The 18,257-nt window shown below is 37.5% G+C and overlaps 1 protein-coding gene across 1 annotated transcript; it reads right to left on the bottom strand.

Annotated features, from left to right (window-relative positions):
• Positions 1-17,002: 17,002 nt before the first annotated feature.
• Positions 17,003-17,605, bottom strand: LOC120357192. The gene has a single exon (XM_039447077.1). It carries the CDS (start codon positions 17,572-17,574, stop codon positions 17,035-17,037), a length of 540 nt encoding a protein of 179 aa, XP_039303011.1. The 5' UTR covers positions 17,575-17,605; the 3' UTR covers positions 17,003-17,034.
• Positions 17,606-18,257: the final 652 nt, after the last annotated feature.

Genomic DNA, 18,257 nt, shown 5'->3' with positions numbered 1-18,257 from the left:
AGCTGTTGTAAGCTGAATCCGCTCCGCCAAACACCAAATCGTTCGCACCTTCATAGATTTCACCCAACAGTAAGTCTTAGCCGTCCATTATTTTTTTTTACTCTTCATAAGACTACCTTCTCTCTCTAGTAAGATATTTATATTTTTCAAAACACTCATATACCCAGTATTATTTCACCACCCTTCCTTTCCTCCCTTTACTACTGTCTTTTCACTTTCCGCTGGATTCAATCGAGCTCTTTCGATTTGGTCCGCAACTCTCTTTATTTCCCGCAGGATACAATCGAGCTCTTTTGATTGGGTCCGCGACTCTCTTCACTTTCCGCAGGATACAATCGAACTCTCTCTCTCTCTTTCGATTGGGTCCGCGACTCTTTTCACTTTCCGCTGGATACAATCGAGCTCTTTCGATTGGGTCCGCAACTCTCTTTATTTCCCGCAGGATACAATCGAGCACTTTCGATTGGGTCCGCGACTCTCTTCACTTTCCGCAGGATACAATCGAGCTCTTTCGATTGGGTCCGCAACTCTCTTTATTTCCCGCAGGATACAATCGAGCTCTTTCGATTGGGTCCGCGACTCTCTTTATTTCCCGCAGGATACAATCGAACTCTCTTTCGATTGGGTCCGCAACTCTCTTTATTTCCCGCAGGATACAATCGAACTCTCTTTCTATTGGGTCCGCGACTCTCTTTATTTCCCGCAGGATACAATCGAACTCACTTTCTATTGGGTCCGCGACTCTCTTTATTTCCCGCAGGATACAATCGAACTCTCTTTCGATTTGGTCCGCGACTCTTTTCACTTTCCGCAGGATACAATCGAACTCTCTCTTTCGATTGGGTCCGCAACTCTCTTCAATTTCCGCAGGATACAATAGAACTCTCTCTCTCGATTGGGTCCGCATCTCTCCTTTCACTTTCCGCTGGATACAATCGAGCTTTTTCAATTGGGTCCGTGACTCTCTTTACTTTCTGCAGGATACAATCAAGCTCTTTCGATTGGGTCCGCAACTCTTCTTTTATTTTCTGCAGGATACAATCGAGCTCTTTTGATTGAATCCGCAACTACCTTTTAATCCCTGCTGGATACAATCGAACTCTCGTTCAATTGAATTCGCAGCTTTCTTTGCTTCCATCGGAAACGAAGAATTCCGTTCCTTTTATTAATTCAAACTTTTTCCTTTTTCTTTTCTTTTTTTTCTTTCAAGAAGTTACAATATAGATTTTATTTTCCTTTATTAGAAAGAGAGAACGTAGCCTTAATTCTCAAATTCATTCTAGTGCGTAAGCGAGTCCCTGAACATAAATCTCGAAGAGGCATTAAGAACTGTCGGATTCGTCGAAATAAGAAGCTCCGGAAGCTTGGCGCATCGTTATCGCTCTACGGAAAATAACACAATCAGCGAGGAAAAAATTCTGTTTTGCCTAACGCTCTAATTAATTTAAGAACTTCCGACGAACCAACCGATTCATCTCCACCAGTCTCAAATCCGTCCCCCGAATCATTTTCTCTTTCCCCCTGTCGTTATCCCTCCCCCTCTTACACCCTGGATCTCATGTAGAAACAGATTTTAAACAATCACCAGGGTCACCTTCTTCTACCTTCGATCCCTTTGCAGAGCCCTTAGCATCTCCTCGGGATTCAACCTTTTCTCCTACAGATTTTCCTCCTACACCTTCCCCCGATTTTTTTCATCGTAATCCCGATTTACCTGTTCGAAGACCCCCGGAAGATCCATACTCCCCCGCGTTAGAGTTTCCTCAAGAAAACCCGCATTCCTACTCATTATTTACTCCCGAAGAAATAGAGAATATAGTAAACGAAAATATCGAAGCGAATCGAAGAGTAGCCAATGAATTGGAAGAAATCTTCGACTCGCTCCAAAACCTACCTGGATAGCTAAAAATCCCCTGATCACAATATACACCCACACACGCACATTTATATCTCGTTAAGCACAAATGTAACCAATTAGAATTTAAGTTATAATTGCATTTTCTGTTAAGATCATAAGATTTTTCTTCTTTTTATCATACATGTTCTCTACTAACAAAAATGTTATTTGCAAATTAATAATTATTATTTTAGTCATCACCTATCATTGTAATCGGTTATTTCTTTTATTATGTTAAAATAAATTGTAATCCTTAATTTTAATCATTTTCGTTATTTCAATCACCTCTAATTCCCGCTCCGATAAAATTGCACTTGGTCCGATCCGTAAAAGCGATTCAATTCGTTTACGCAAAATAAGGACTACACGAATGCAAGAGTTTGAATGAGAGTCATAGGTCGTCATTCTCGACACCTGACCTACATTCTGACTCACCTGACGCATTCGACTCGTCGCACTCGCCCGGAGACATGTGTGCGAGAGATTAGGCCTGTTCCGTTCTTCCTACCTCGCTCAAATTATTTCCCTAAGTCTCTACCTGCCAACCGACCCGAGAGACTTATTTCGAGAATTCTGGACGTAACAATATTAATCACCGCGCCGGTCAAAATGCGGCTCTTGAACGCGGCGTTAATCTCACGCCATACGAGCGCTTTCTTATCACCGGCACTAGCGCTCGCGTATCCACCACCATCAACGTGTATAAAACGTTTCTCTAACTGAGTCTTTGCACCAGCGAGTCGCGTGATTCTTGCAACTAGAGATTGTTTATGCCCAATAGCGAGTCGTGGACGCTTGGCACTACAGCGTTCTTCAAGCTGTTCGAGACACTCGTCACATCGTTGCAGCCACGTAAAAAACTCCACCAAAGTCGCAACCTGCGAGTATTGCTCGAGCAGTTCACGTTCTACTTGCTCAATGTTTTCCATTTTTCAGTTTTTTATTGGGTGGGCATACACATTGGGCACATGTTGCACGGAATGTTTATAAACGTTGCTTTTTGGCAGCATTCGCAATACTTGCTAGAGAGCTCAATATAAGGCCCAGTTTGATGGAGTCGAATGACGCGCTAATCCAAAGTCCGCGTGATCACCTTTCATCATGCATGAAGTACATGTTACTTGAGTGTAATCTTCTAATGGAGAGTAAGCATATAATAAACTGATATCTTGCAAACTTTCGTAGTCATATGCAGAGCATTGAGTTGCATAGTAGATGGCACATCTCCTTCCATGCAATCCTCACGTTGCTCACTATGATCACTGTTGTAACCGTTATTGTCGGAGAACGTCTCGTCTTCTTCTTCTTCTCCGTCCAAAATGTCTTCAAAATTTACTTCTTCGAACGCTTCGTTATCATTGTCTACGTGATTTTTGGGATCTATGTTCCCGATATTCTCGAAAAATACGTCTTCGTCGATATTTGCACGATTTTCCATTTCTTTTATTTAAAATTTGCGATTAAAATAGCACATTCTGTTACACGCAAAAATGTCACATACAGTTGTACTCTTAAAAGTTTTTATTTTTGACACGAACGATGCGATCGCTACAAGAGGCGACTTAAGACTAACTATTGTAGGCCAAAAGGATCTTCTTTTCAACATTATAGGTGATTTTTTTTTTAAGTGACACTCAATTTGCAAGAACGTTTGTGTGAAATATATCGATTAGTTTTGTTACAAAGAAGGAAACTCGTGATGACCGATGCATCTTTTACCTGGTCTTTTACCTGGGTCAAATACAAAACTATTGTTCGAAGAGATCAAACGGAAAGGTTTACCGGTGTATTTATGAAGGTGTTAGATAAGATATTGCTTGTAAGGAAAACTAACAAAGCATTTTACCAGTTCAAAATTACCGGTATACGTGTCGCAACATGTTTAAGCGGCAACGATTAAATTCCTGGAAAAAGAAGGGATGTTTTCCGCCTCTTAAAATTCTATAAAATCTTATTTCTAAAATCGTTAAAATTTGCGATCAGTCGTACATTAGTTGCTCGTATGAACGGATCCAGCATCGGAGTATCAGTCACTGAAATAACAAAAAAGGATATAAAAGATGGCGAATTACTACGTTCCGATCCAGGCCGAAACGTGTGAAAAAAATCGCAAGTATCTATACATACTTTTAAATAAATATTTTTATATTTTTTCTTATTTTCTACAACTCACTTATCCTTATTTTTTTATTTACAGATCACCTTTGGAACCAAAGTATACGCCTCGCATTCTGGGAAGGAGATTCGCATTGACGCTTACAGCTTATAAATATCTTGACATTGGAATCAGCGCAGGGCCGATTTTCTTTGTCAAATTAATTATCGGAGACAACCGAGGCAACCAAATAATTTTACATTACGAACTGTGAAAGGCATTGCTTCAAAGACGTGCGGATATCGAGCAACTTGTGCATGCGGCATCACTCACCATTTGCAATTTAACTATACAAGTTGTAAATGTGAGCAATGGAACTATAGTAAAGTTGACGTCGTGTGGTACTTGCATGTACATGAAACTGTCAACTATATTGTTTTTATTGGAAATCGAGCATTGCGTCGAGTATGCATATTATCAATTATATCAAAATATATATGCTGTAAACGAAAAATATAAACATTTTGTATCTCTTTTGCGCAGAAATTGTATTAACAATAAGTGCGATGCGGCGAAATTGTTATGCGAAATGTACAATAAAACTTCATTCATAGACTATTAACTATTAATGTACGCTTTGGACAATATTGTATATGATGTCTTACAGGTTTAATAAATGCAAACAATTTTTTAAAATAATGTCTAATATTATTTCTATTATCCACCTTCCCATAATAAATAAGGTGTAAACGTTACGAGACGGAAGCAAGAGCGTACGCAAATATCAGATATTTTGATACCCATTTTTTTGTGACACGTTTTAGCCATAAGCAGCGGTCAAGGGTCTCATCTCTTTCGAAGATGAATACCTGATGAATTATTTGCCTTGCCATAAAATTCCGTTTTCGTGTCAAAATCCTTTTTAGTGTGATAATACGCAAGCGAATATGCATGTATAGCGTATGGAAATAGTATTATTCGTAGTAAAATTGTACTATTGGTAGTATTCATAGTAAACTGTCCGCAGCGGGGGGTACGAGCGGAAACATTACCCCGTATGGACCCGTAAAGATTCGTCTGCAACGTGGGTGCCATTAATTGAAATATATATTAAATCTAAAAATGATTTGCCCTGTCCACTTTTCCTTTTTAGTATATATAAAAAAAAAATGCAAGCGAACGAACAATAGCCGCAACGCGTGCGGCCAAAAACATGCGACTGACGCAATAGCGTGTCGCAACGGGGGGTGCGAAAACATTACCCAGGTAAAGATTTGTCGTCTACAACGTCGGCGACAAATCTACGGGTTTTAAATAATGAGTCATAAAATATTTCTTGACAATGGAAGAGGAAAAAACGTTTCTTCTTCCTAAAATGCTAAAACAAATTTTTAATACAAAAATTTAAACAATATGTAAAAGAGAGATCGACAATAGAGAGAGAGAGAGAGAGAGAGAGAGAGAGAGCGATACGTTTTTCTAAATATTTGTTAAATAAATATTTTAATACGAGGAAAACCTAAACTATATGGGAAAGAGGGAGAGGGAGAAGGAGAGGGATACGTTTTATTTCCAAATAATTGTTAAACTAATTGTAATAAATTGATATAAAATTTAAATTAAATTGATATTAGGTTAATATTAACCTAATATAAACATAATAAAATTTTATATCAATTTATTAAAATTAGTTTATCAATTATTCGAGAAAAAACGCTATGGGAGAGAAAGATAGGGAAAGAGAGGGGGAGGGGAAAAACGATACGTTTTATTCCTAAATAATTATTATTTGCTAAACTACTTTTTAATAAAATTGATATCAAATTTATATTAAGTTTATATTAGGTTAATATCAACCTAATATAAACATAATAAAAATTCATATCAATTTTATTAAAAATTACTTTAGCAAATAACAATGATTCAGGAAAAACCGTCATTGGAAAGAGAGAGAGAGGAAAAGAGAGAGGGAGAAAGACAGCGAATATACCTGACCCTTGTAACGTCCCTCTCACACACACACACAAACACACACACACACACACACACACACACACACACACACACAAACACACACACACGTACACGTACACGTATACGCACTAACACATAGTGGTCCGGAATCGGCCTATAACAACTACTGCTGTGCGCGAATTATCAGAGCTCTCATACGAGATTACATGCAGGATCACATACGTATTGTCACGCGATATTTTTTAGTAGAGACAACTCTCCTTTAGTGGGTACAAGGTAAAGACGCACACCTGCTTGGTGCTATTCTGAAGAAAAGCACACGACAGTACTTAGTCAACACAAGCTGCACTGCATCCAATCAAGCATCGAAGAATGGCGAGCTGAGATAACTTTCGCCACAGCAGCTTAACCATTCAGCTCGAAAGGAGGGAAGACGGTTTTAAGGTGTCAGGTAAGTTCAAGAATTCTTGATGGAAAAATATTCTAAGTTTTATTTCCCGAAAAAATTTTTGGCACAGGTCTGTTTGCGAGAAGACCTTTTCAGTTTCACTTGTCACTTTCAGCTTCACTCATCACTTGTCACTAAAGTTACCGAATTTAATTTTTGCAAATTTATTGTAATTAAGTTTTTCAACATGAACTATGAAAATTGCTTTATTTCGACAAGAATCTTCAAGATATACGTGATTTAATGTATTACTTTCAGTTAGTTAGCTATCCTTATAGTTATGTCAAATTTCTGCAAAATGTATAATTTCTGTTTCCTTTTTCAAAGCCACTGGGTATAGTAATCTGAGACAATGTAATATTATATTATAACAATGTCAAATTGTTCATCACCAAATTCTGGTAAATGCAAATTTCTGACACATATACGTATATATATGTGTGTAATTTTATTTTCAAGTCACTGGATATATGAATTAGTCATTTAGAATTTTTCTATTTTTTTCTTTTCTCTTTTTCCGCAATAGTTACTTAGGGGTGTTCACGATTTCAAAATATGGCAATTTATTGTCATATGGATTTCTTAGATTTTTCACTGAATTCTAATTTCTGAGACACTAGGTATATTAAAAATTAGTTAAATTGAATCAAAACGTCGTAACAAAGAGGCCCATAAAGTTTCATTTAATTATTTTTTCAAATCAAAGATATTAATTTTTTTAAGGTTCAATGAGTGTACAGACAAAAGGGGAGGGAGGAAATACATGAGTCCAGTTACAATATAGGGGATGCTAATTTGTCAAATATTTTAAAAGGTAAATATTGATATAAACGAGGCGTTTTTGAATTCAACGTAAGTACACATATATACTGCGACCGCACTCACGAGCGTGGTGCAACTACGTTAATTGCTCGTGACGTTAGTTAGGTAGCAAAGGTGTTCGCAAAGTCGCTCACATAAAATGCGCAAAATTAGACGGTACGATTGGGCGCCAGGCACGAGCGAGCGTGTGTCACTCTTATTTTACGACGTTACCGACGTTACCGATCTCCAAATTCCGGTATAATGGAACGCGAAAATACGCAACTTCGCCACGGGCAATAACGGGCTCTCTTAACCGATAGCTCAGCCACGGCATTGGCAGAGGGGGTGGTTCGCTGCGGGCGGGACGTTAGTAGAAAGCGAGGAAGTTTAAATAGAACACACCAATGTGACAGGAAAAATTAATAATGTATTTCGGCCAATCTCTGACATCGAATCACGGAGTCCCGCAACAATGTCTCGCGATCCGGGCGCGATCAGAAAATCCCACGCGATCGTCGGTACGAGCTCACCAAACGGAGAGAGTCAAGATTCCATTCTAATTAGCGGCGGACAAAACACGCCGTGCACACTCACAACTCTACACGCGCGCTCTCATTTCACGCGAAATCATATGGCGATTTGGTACGAAACACGCGATCGGAAATACGCGATCGCCAAACAGAAGCACATAAAAACGCTACTACAGGCGACACATTAGAATATAACACAATTAACGCGACTTGGTTGTGATGTCGGCGACGCTCTCAACAAACGGAACCGAAGAAGATTAAGACGCGACTTGATCGGATGAGGCGTACGGCGGCTGAGCACGCGGACAGCACGCGATCACAGGCGTGTTCCCATTCCGGCGGAAGATTTTACGGCGAACGTTAACTCTAAATGCAACTATCGCACGCGCGACTTATCCGACCGGCGAATTCGGTGGCTTTACACAAGTCTCGTTCGTCACCACGACGCTGGCTGCTCCTCTAAGTTCGTCCTTGAACAGGGGTACGGCTCGTCCCTGGGTGACGGCGGCTCTCGTCGTCTCGGCTGAGTGTCAGATCCCGGCGACGATTCACAGCGAAGTGATCGATAGCGCGAGGAAATTCGGCAGGCGGCACGCAGGATCTCTCGCCCCACGCACGGGGGTTCGTCGCGCCGCGCTATTGGTTCCGCCTTATAACGCGGTCCTCGCGACCCTCTAATCAGGCTGTCGCGCTGCGGCGCGCAATTCGAGGTAGGTCGGTGTCTTCGGGCAGCTCGCGACTCTTCCCGTGGTTTTCCCGAGGCCGGATGGCTATCCCTACGGACTCTTCGATGCCCGGTGCCCCCGCGCTCGAGACCAAGTCAGGAACCTTCTCTCGCAGCTCCTCGTTCGGGGTCTCTTACGCGAGGATCTGCGTGGAGTGTCGACGTCCCCTACGTCGGACCTTCCTTCTTTGCGTCCTGCAATTTCAGCGGCCTTACTGTTGCGTACAGGCGCGACGGTAGGAGATAAAGTAATGAAATGAAGAGAGATCACCTGTCGTGCGCATTACTGCGATCGTGCGCACTACTGCGATCCTGCGCACGGTCCGGAAGATCTCAAGTGGCGGTAGGTCCTCCTTCTTGCAGTCTGCTCGCTGAGTTCGTCGATACAAAAAATGAATATCCGCTAGCCGCCGATCCGCAAAACGTCGCTAAAATTAACGGACGGACACACGCACACAAAACAAAGACGCAAAATTGTAAGCGCACTCGCCAACGCGTCCGTCTCCGAGAGGACGTAGAGCCGCAGCGTGCGCTCCTCATTCGGATCTTACGATCCCTGTGACGGACAGCCAAACGGGATGTCACGTCACAATACATATAGTGTTACACACGTATACATATTTATTTATATTAATATGTTAATGTATTAGCAACTTACTTTTTATTTCTTCGTCGATTTTCAGCAAGACAAAACAAGACACGACTGCTCACGTCGGCTCTGGTACGTAGCAGGTGACGTAGCAGACCTCTGCAGTGGCTTCTAGCTCAAAGCAGGGATAAAATAATGAATCGACGATTCTCCAAAGCTCGTAGTTGCGTTCAAGACTTTATTCTCAAATACGTTGATTGTCAAAATGCATAGCAAAAGACGACTCGAGAGACAATGTCTCTACGGACGTCCTTACTGCACTCAGGGACTCACTCTAGACCTTACACACTCAAAATGAAAACCAGAATGAAGACGAAATTGTTCCGCGAGGCACGTATTTATGAGTGAGCGAAAAGCGTTAGAGGGGTATGCCGTTCCCCACCGTGCAACATAGGGGAAGTAGCAAGCTTCTCCCTTTCTTTTAGTGAATCCGTGAGCACAGTTCTTTGTTCTTTAATATATATTATAAAATAAACACAATTATTTAAACAATATAATTTTTAGCTTAAAATAACGAGAACAATAAGTTGCATCGTCGGTAAGCATTACATTAATCTAATACATGTAATTCAGCGACAAAACAAGAAATTCGATTATTATTATAAATTGTTTAAATTTTGCAATAAAAATATTTTAAACATGAAGTCGGATGTCTAATTAGTTTAACTGTATATTTTTGTAAAGTTACAATTATCCGTTTGCGTGTAATTAAATCAAAAAGAAAATGAATTTTTTCAATGTAGCTCTGCGCATAAGTGCGTCTCTCTCACTCTTACAGCGAGAATGTTCAATAAAATGTTCGATAACTGGAAAAAGGTTTAATGTAGGATTGAGGGGCTTAAATACGATCTTAATCGTTATACTTTTATCACTCCGCTATCAATGTAAAAATTAAATAAAAAAGTGTTCTCATATAGAGGTTACGTGTTAAAATTTTCAAACTTTAAAAAAATTTTAAAACTAATAAAGTTGAAGACTCGAAACTTGACATTAAACTTCATTACCACAAGAAGTTTTTGTGTGTCAAATTTCATATTTTTAGGATCAATAGTTTTGGAGCTGGGTCTGGATCCATTTTATATACAGGGTGATTCAGAATAACCCGTTGTCTTTCAAGGGACGTAATCCTGGTCGAATTCTAAGACGATTTTTCCTTTGCCAAAAATTTGTCAGACGCTTAGATTTTGAAATATCACCCGATTAAGTTAGCGTATCATGGGTCGAATACAGATGGTACGCAGGGGCGGCGCATTCACCGTTACGCGCGGGTGTGGTGCCTGCTGCGCTCAGCTAATACAACACACAAGTCTTTCTCCCCTCTCACTCTCTCTCTCTGTCTCTCTCTCTCTTTCTCTCTCACATCACAATGCTAGCTTTAACTTAAAAAATGTAATTAATTTTCTACTTAATTTTAATGATTTTAATAAGAGAAGTGCCAGGAAATTCTTTATACAGTCGAAGAATCGAACAAAGAATTGCACGAAATCTAGATATTTAATTACATTTAATAAATTATGTCATTGCAAGTATTCAAACAAATATTTATTAAAATTTAATAACTTTTTTTCTCAGTGCAGAATCTCTTGATATAAAAAAATAATTTTAATAAAATAAATAGAAAAATATTTTTCAATAAATTTTATTATTAAAAACAATATTAATCACAACTTTACTTTTAAATTGCCCCGTTTTAACTTCTGTTCGACCAATCACGCATTCATATTCGATCATAATGTATCCCATAAAATCAGTCGACTCTTTCCTGTTGTCGAGTAAACACGTGTTGTCTGTTCGTCGCGCGTAAACACGGGTTTTATCGAGCTACATATTTTCGCACGCCGAATAACTAATAATTATTTACAGTGATCGTTACTCGAAGTGATCGTTAATTAGTTACTCAAGTTTTATTGATCAAGTGAATAAATTATGTATTATGATATTAAAGTGATAATTTACGAGAGGATCAAGGAAACTTTGGTCTGTCTTATTGTGGAGACAACTAATTGATCGCTGTACAGAATAATACGTAAGTAAATGCATGTCCAAACTTGTTCACGCAAGCACGCGCGCACGTGCGCGCGTGCGTTTGCTTTCTCTCTCTCTCTCCCTCCGCCCCTTTCTCTCTCTCTCTCTCTGTAACAAAAAAAGTACTACTGTTTCTAAAAACTCGAGATGTAAATATTTTTGTAGATTTCGTGCAATTCTTTGTTCAATTCTTTGACTGTACAAAGAATTTCCTGGCACTTCTCTTATTAAAATCATTAAAATTAAGATAAAAATTAATTACATTTTTAAGTTAAAGCTAGCATTGTGATGTGATAGAGAGAGAGAGAGAGAGAGAGAGAGAAAGTGAGAAAGGAGAAATACTTGTGTTGTATCAGTTGAGCGCAGCAGGCACCTCACGACACACTCGCACGTAACGGTGAATGTGCCGCCTCTGGGTACCATCTGTATTCGACCCTTGATACGCTAACTTAATCAGCTGATATTTTAAAATCTAAGCGTCTGACAAATTTTTGGCAAAGGAAAAATCGTTTTAGAATTCGACCAGGAATACGTCCCTTAAAAGACAACGGGTTATTCTGAATCACCCTGTATATTTCGCTTTATCAACTTTTACTCAGCTGATCCATACTTAGCATATATATGCCTATGCAATATTTTAAGGAAAAAAAGCCTTATATCTCATAAACGGGGTGTCTGATTCTTATGGAATTTTAAACTTAGGTGTATAAAAATATCGCCTATTGAAGGGGATAGGTGGGAATTGGGTAAAATGTCAATTAAGGAAACTCGTCTGTCTGACTGTTCATACATAGGCGTAATGCATACCTGTATATCTATATATATATATTAGTTCACTAATAAAATTTGTTCAAATTAACAGAGACTTTTATTCATTTATTTCTTTCCCTATATTGTTTCTAGAAGCAAGATGAATCTTTTATACTTGTTATATTTTGGTTTTTATCTTAATTTTAGTTAAAAATGGTAGTAGTTGTTAACTTATATATTGTAACCGTAGGTATTGTAAAAGAATTTGTTTTAATTAAATTAGGCTTCCATCTGCAATGTTCTGTCCGTGGCGTTATACTAGATTGAACTGAGAGAATTTGTTTATAGAACTTTATCAATTGCGCACTTGTCACTGAGGCCGCATCACCTATGCTTCAAGACGAAGCTCTATGGATATTGTATATGATTTTGAATATATTTTTTATTGTAGCTTTTGAACGGTAAATCAGAAAAATATGAGATTTAATATTTAGATGTATAAAATTATTATCTTGCTTGGGGAAGTGGTAAGAAAAGTGTAAGTATTGCCGAAAGATTGATTCTAATTTGAACACTGTCTATGTATTTGCGTACGTCGTGTGTTTCTTTGTCTGTGTGCGTGTGTCGGTGTCCGACGGCAAGAGCTTGCCGTGGTAATTTCGGTCTAGTCTATGTGACTTGTAACATTTACAATTTGAAAACGGCTTGGCAAAATAAAATTTGGCAAGCATGTTCACAAAGGTTCATTCTTTGTTAATGTTAAGTTTAAAAAATGAGGGGGAAGGGGGTTTAGCAGTAATAAGCCTTACTTTTTACGTTATTTTACGTTATTTGTATTATCCGTGATTTCTTATGTCAAAGAATTATTTTCTTTTTAAGGCTTTATTAGTTGTTTTTACGATTGGGGAAGTTTATTTATAATTGTAAATCAAAATTTTTATCGTTATTTGTTGATTGTTAATAAGAGTTATCATAAATCAAAAAGTTTTACTTGAATTCGCGAGTCGTCGCCGAGAGCATACGGATACGAAGATTTCTTGCTCGTGTAAAGTGCGATATACCTGTAGTAACTGTTAGTTGCAAATCAAACCTGTAAGTTAACTAATTGAGTTGGAGATGTGAACTTGAATTTTTAATTGTAAAATAACACTTTCTTTTATATGGCTACATAAAAAAAATTGAATATGCATTATTTAAAAAGAGTTCTTATTTGACTTGTCCATGTAGTGGGCACTCACGTACATGCTATGTGTATGTGTGAGTATATGCGTGTGTAGTGAAAAGTGACGATTCTCATTTTATAAGCTAGTAACTTTTAAACTAATACATAAAAAGTCTGGAAATTTTGCATGCGTGTTCTTTAATGTTTGTTTTAAATTGTATTTAAGTTTAGTGATTAGGAGATGTGTTGTTTGGTTGTAATAAAATGTTAACTTAGCAAAATGACATTTTTCGGATATGTTTTAAGGTATAGAGCGAGCTTTTATACCGAATATTTTTTATTTACGTTATTTCATAAGATAGCCAATTTTTATCGGCAAAGGGCGTTTATTCATAAGGATTGTTTATTAGGTAGACAATTGTTAATTTTATTAGATTTTAATAACAATTAACTATGTGTTATATGAGATTTGTCCTGGCGACTGACTATTTTACCTGATTTTTATATAATTTCGGCAAGTTCATGTAGCTACGACAGTCTACGACTTATTCAACATAAATCTTATGCAACAATTCTTAATTAACAATTGGATTAGTCGTTACGTTTTCAAGTAAAAATTATGAAATAAAAATTTTAATAATAGCAAAATATTGTTTTTAATTTGACCGTTATAGAAATCTAATGAGAGTCATACGGGAAAAGTTCACATTTTACAAGTATAAGGCTTTGCGTTTCTTGTGTACCCTGTGTATACGCCATCCTGTCATACCGAAGTATATGTATAACATGAAAGTTTGGAATTTTGTATTGTAAGAACTATTAGTCTTGAAGAGTTGAGGTTTTAAGGAAGTATTCTTTAACTTAAGCTCTCTGTTTTTTAATAATACTTTAAAGTCGTGGAGGTAACCGTTTAGTTGTCATAAACAATTAAAGTTTTATTATTAACAAAATTTTTTATAATAAATTGGAGTTGCTTAGAGCTCTGTTCTATAATGCATAATCCTTAGGTCCACATGTATAAAGGATATAAGCGTGAACTTTTCATATGTAGCCGTTTTTGCAATAAAAATTCATTAAGTTTCTTAAATAACTTTTGGATTATTTCTAAACCATTTGAGCTAAAGACATGAAATTTAAATTGTAAAAATAGTTTTTAATTCTGAATAGATTGACAATATTTTTATTCTCTTGAGGTTAATTGTTATTAATTATAAAATGTAAAATAGATTTATTCTTAGACTATTTAAGATATTGCTTGGAAAATTTAACAACAGGGTTACTTTATGGTTCTAATTAATTAGATATTATGTTCAACCCTTAATTTTGACATGGGGATGACTTCATATATATATATATATATAGGGTGTCCGATATATAAGGTATGCGAGATACACGAGGCATCATATATATATATATATATAGGGTGTCCGATATATAAGGTATGCGAGATACACGAGGCATACGAGTGGTACATAAGATATTCACTTTAAAAATTTATTACTTTTAAACTGTTTATTGAAAAAATTCGAAACCTAGGGGGTTGTTGCTAACTATTTAAGGGGTAATTTTCCTTATGGGGGTGGTTTTGATCTGAGGGGGTAGTTTTGAGAAAAAATTATTTCGAGGTCAGGAATATGTCCATAATGTTCGGCCCTGCTTTTTTTCTTGCGGAGTGCAGTTTGGGCGGAGGGGGGCGAGTAACTTTGAAAAATTCTATCTCCGAAACGGTTAGAGATTAAGAGTTCAAATAAATTCGTTTTTGAGGAAAGCGCTTCTGATGTATATCTTGGAATTTGGATAAATTGTTTATTTAAACAATTGAAAAAGTTGATATTTCTGATTCGAACAAAAGGTGTGTAGTTAAATTCTGGGGGTCCCAAGAAGTTGTACGATAAGATTTATAAAAATTCCAAATTTGTATTTTGTTTAAACAAATTAAAAGTTTAATGTAAATATTAATATGGGTGATAAATATTAGTGTGGGCTTATAGGGGAGGTGAAACGGTATTAATGCCAATACATAGCTCACCTAGTCATCGTAAAATTTTTGATATTATATTATTATGGGTTAAATATGTTAAATGTAGGTATACTTCCTGTGTGATTGTTTAGACCTTCGATTATTAGTAATTTTATGTCCTATGAGTTTTTGAGGTTATCAATCAAAAATTTTGAAGTTATGATAAAACTAAGAAAATAATATTATTTCAATCCGATTTTATAAATGTCCTAATGCGGGTTGTGTATCGAAACTGACTATATAGTTTAAGTTTTTTAATAAAATTATTCCAGTTTATTTAGTTACTATAGAAAATTTATTTAAGATATGGACATGGGACTGCGGTTCTCGTATTCAGGGCGAGAGACTACGCAATTAATGCCATATAAGAAATTTAGCTTGTCGATCAAAATTTTGAGGTACAAAATATTTTTAGGATATTAGATTTTTGAAAATAATTTAATTTAGTGTAACATGTAGAGTGTGGCTAATAGTTGAAGAATTTATAGAAATCAAATTTATTTTGTTCACCAGAAATTTAATATTAATTATTTTAAAATTGTATTTTTGGCAAAACTTCACATTTGTATTGATATTATTGTGTCGGTAAACAAAACGTTATTTGACCAAAAGTTGTTTAGTTGATTTTAACACGTCCTTGGTTATTAGAATCTTAATTTTAAGAATTGGGAATCATGCTGCCATCGATTAGTCAAGACATCAAAAGTAGGTAAGTGTAAGGTTATTTATGTTTCAAAATGTGTCATTTTAAATCTGTCCATTGTCAAGATTGAAAGGTAAAAGGATTATGGCAATATTCTTAACTTGGTTAATCGCCACAAACGGAATCATACGTTTGTCATGATTGCAAAATTAAACTGAAATATCTTAAAGCTAACTTATATACTATCGGTCAAAAATCGCAACGCGGTTAATATACGTGTCGCGGTTGCAAGAATAGTAATAATTGAACAATTGCGCAAAGAAATAATAATAGATTATAATTTTGCCATCTCAAATATAGTGGAGGCTAGTAATAAAGTTCAATAACAAAAGATCAAAAATATAGAAGCTAAATAATAAAATTGTAGCAAACGATAAAATGATAACTATAGTCCTAAAACGGTCAAGTAATATAACTAGTGAAAAATCGTAATTCCGTAATTGAATGCTTATTGGTTGTCGTGAAAATTATTTGGTTGGTAGTCTGGATCGCTCCAGAGCTCCCATCAAAAGTTAGTTGCCAAATCCTTAAGATTATTGGTTAGTTACGCTATAGTCGCTATAGTCGTAATCGGATTGGTCGGTTCCAAGTTTAATCCTTTAAACGGCTCGTGAAGTTCGCACGGTTTTGCGGGTCGATTGTTTGCTCAGTTAAGTCTGGTTTAAATCGTATAAGATGAGTTTTAACTCGTGTCACTAAAGTTTGTTCAATGCTACTCTAACTTTGTCAAAAGTATCTTTAAAACATTCTGATTGATATTACGTTAAATTTTTAGAAAAATTTCGTGAAATAAGGAAAAAATGACGGGACGTCACATCTTCCCCCTTTTTCAAGACAAATTCCGCTGCGATCGAGGAATTTGGCTAATCTCATCTAATCTTTGATTTAAATTATAGTAAGTATGAGAAGGTGTAGTTACAATTAATGTAGGCTCGACGTGTTGCTGCTGATCCTCCGCTGGGCAAGTCGGCGTATCGGCTGTTATTTGATGGTCCTTACTTGGGTAGATTAGTTTGTTGACTGCTATCCAATCGTCATGCTGCTGTTTTTCATCCTTGTTGACTGGTCCTCTGGCCAAGTAAAGAAAGAGATGAGTAATAGAGCTCCACAAGGCTCCCAGGAGATGCATACTACATCCATATGCAGTGTGCACAGCGTAACCATGTATTGTAGTCGATGATGATTTTTATCAGTTGGATTATCAGAAATATTCCGAATAATCCCGCTGTAGCTGATCCAAATGAGATAAATCCTCACCAAACTCTAAAGGCTGCTGATTCTGCAATTTTGTTTAGTGCGTCCTCGTCCAACATGTTATACAAGGAAACGATGTTGGGGTCGAACGAGTGTCCGGTCAAGCCTCGGGCAATAGAGTTAAGCACAGCTGGTTTCTCGGCGGGGAACATGATGTGTTCTCGTAGCCGTTCTATGTCCTTTTCTGAGTGGATTCCACTGACAGCGAGAGGTCCAGGTGTCATATAGCTCCAGGTCAATTGGGCCATTGGTTTAAGCTGTTGGGGTGGTAGTTGTCGAACTTGTGGATCCGGTGACATCTGCACCCAAGTGTCTTCGATTCGATACAGAGTGGGCATTTCGTGGTTGCATTCTCGTTGATTTCCCACCTTAATAAGTATTCTGGACTTCGGAGTCAGGAACATGCTGGTGTTGTGCACGGTTACTGGAAGTTCCGTGTAACACTCCTTGGGTCGGCGCACGATGGCGTCGATTGGTATACATTTTATCACAAATATGGTCTCTCCTGCGGTGACGGCCATGTATCCAGGTCCTTTCATTAATCGATAGGCGAACTCGTCAGGTTGTAACGTAGCAAAAGACAGGGCGTTACAGTGATTACTTGTCTTTCGAGTTCACACTTTTGTTGCATTATATTATGATATAATGAAACCATTTGTTGTCGAATATGTTTTTCAACATACACGAATTTAGAGTTTATGTATGCAAAGATGTCTACATTCTCCATGGGGATCTGCTTCCGGTTGGAAGGAGTATCTTCTTTACTTGTTTCCAATATAAAGAGTTTCAAATGCTCGGTGCGGAACAGCGTATAGCCGCACAGAGGCATTTCACGAGTTTTGGTAAGTGCAAATGTAGCATCTTGAGTGGTAAGGCTGTAGACCACTGGCAAATCTGGGTTGGTCAAATCCTCCTGCATCTTTGTTGCTCGTCCTTCGTAAAGTACGTCGTACTGGTGAAAGTCACAGGGTGATACCGGGGCGACCTTCCAGAATCAATGTCCATCGTCTGAGTCGAGGCAGGTTCCATCTTTTAGTTGACAGACTGTTCCGGATTTTAATATTATTCTACCGGATTCCAAGTGAACTGGAGCGTAGGAAGATCGAAGGGTAATCTTCGCTACTCCTTGTACTATAACATTACTCCAAGTTCCATATTGATCTGAATAGTGAGTTGTTTTGCAGCCTCCTTCATTATTGGTGTCGCCTGCGAGAGTGATACT

The sequence above is a fragment of the Solenopsis invicta genome, chromosome 3 (genome assembly GCF_016802725.1).
Source record: "Solenopsis invicta isolate M01_SB chromosome 3, UNIL_Sinv_3.0, whole genome shotgun sequence".
NCBI classification, from domain to species: Eukaryota; Metazoa; Arthropoda; class Insecta; order Hymenoptera; family Formicidae; genus Solenopsis; species Solenopsis invicta.
This window is presented reverse-complemented; position numbering and strand designations above follow the sequence as displayed.

What these genes read in the sequence shown, in the direction of transcription:
- LOC120357192 (XM_039447077.1), bottom strand. Translation starts at nt 17,574, where the DNA reads ATGAAAGGACCTGGATACATGGCCGTCACCGCAGGAGAGACCATATTT.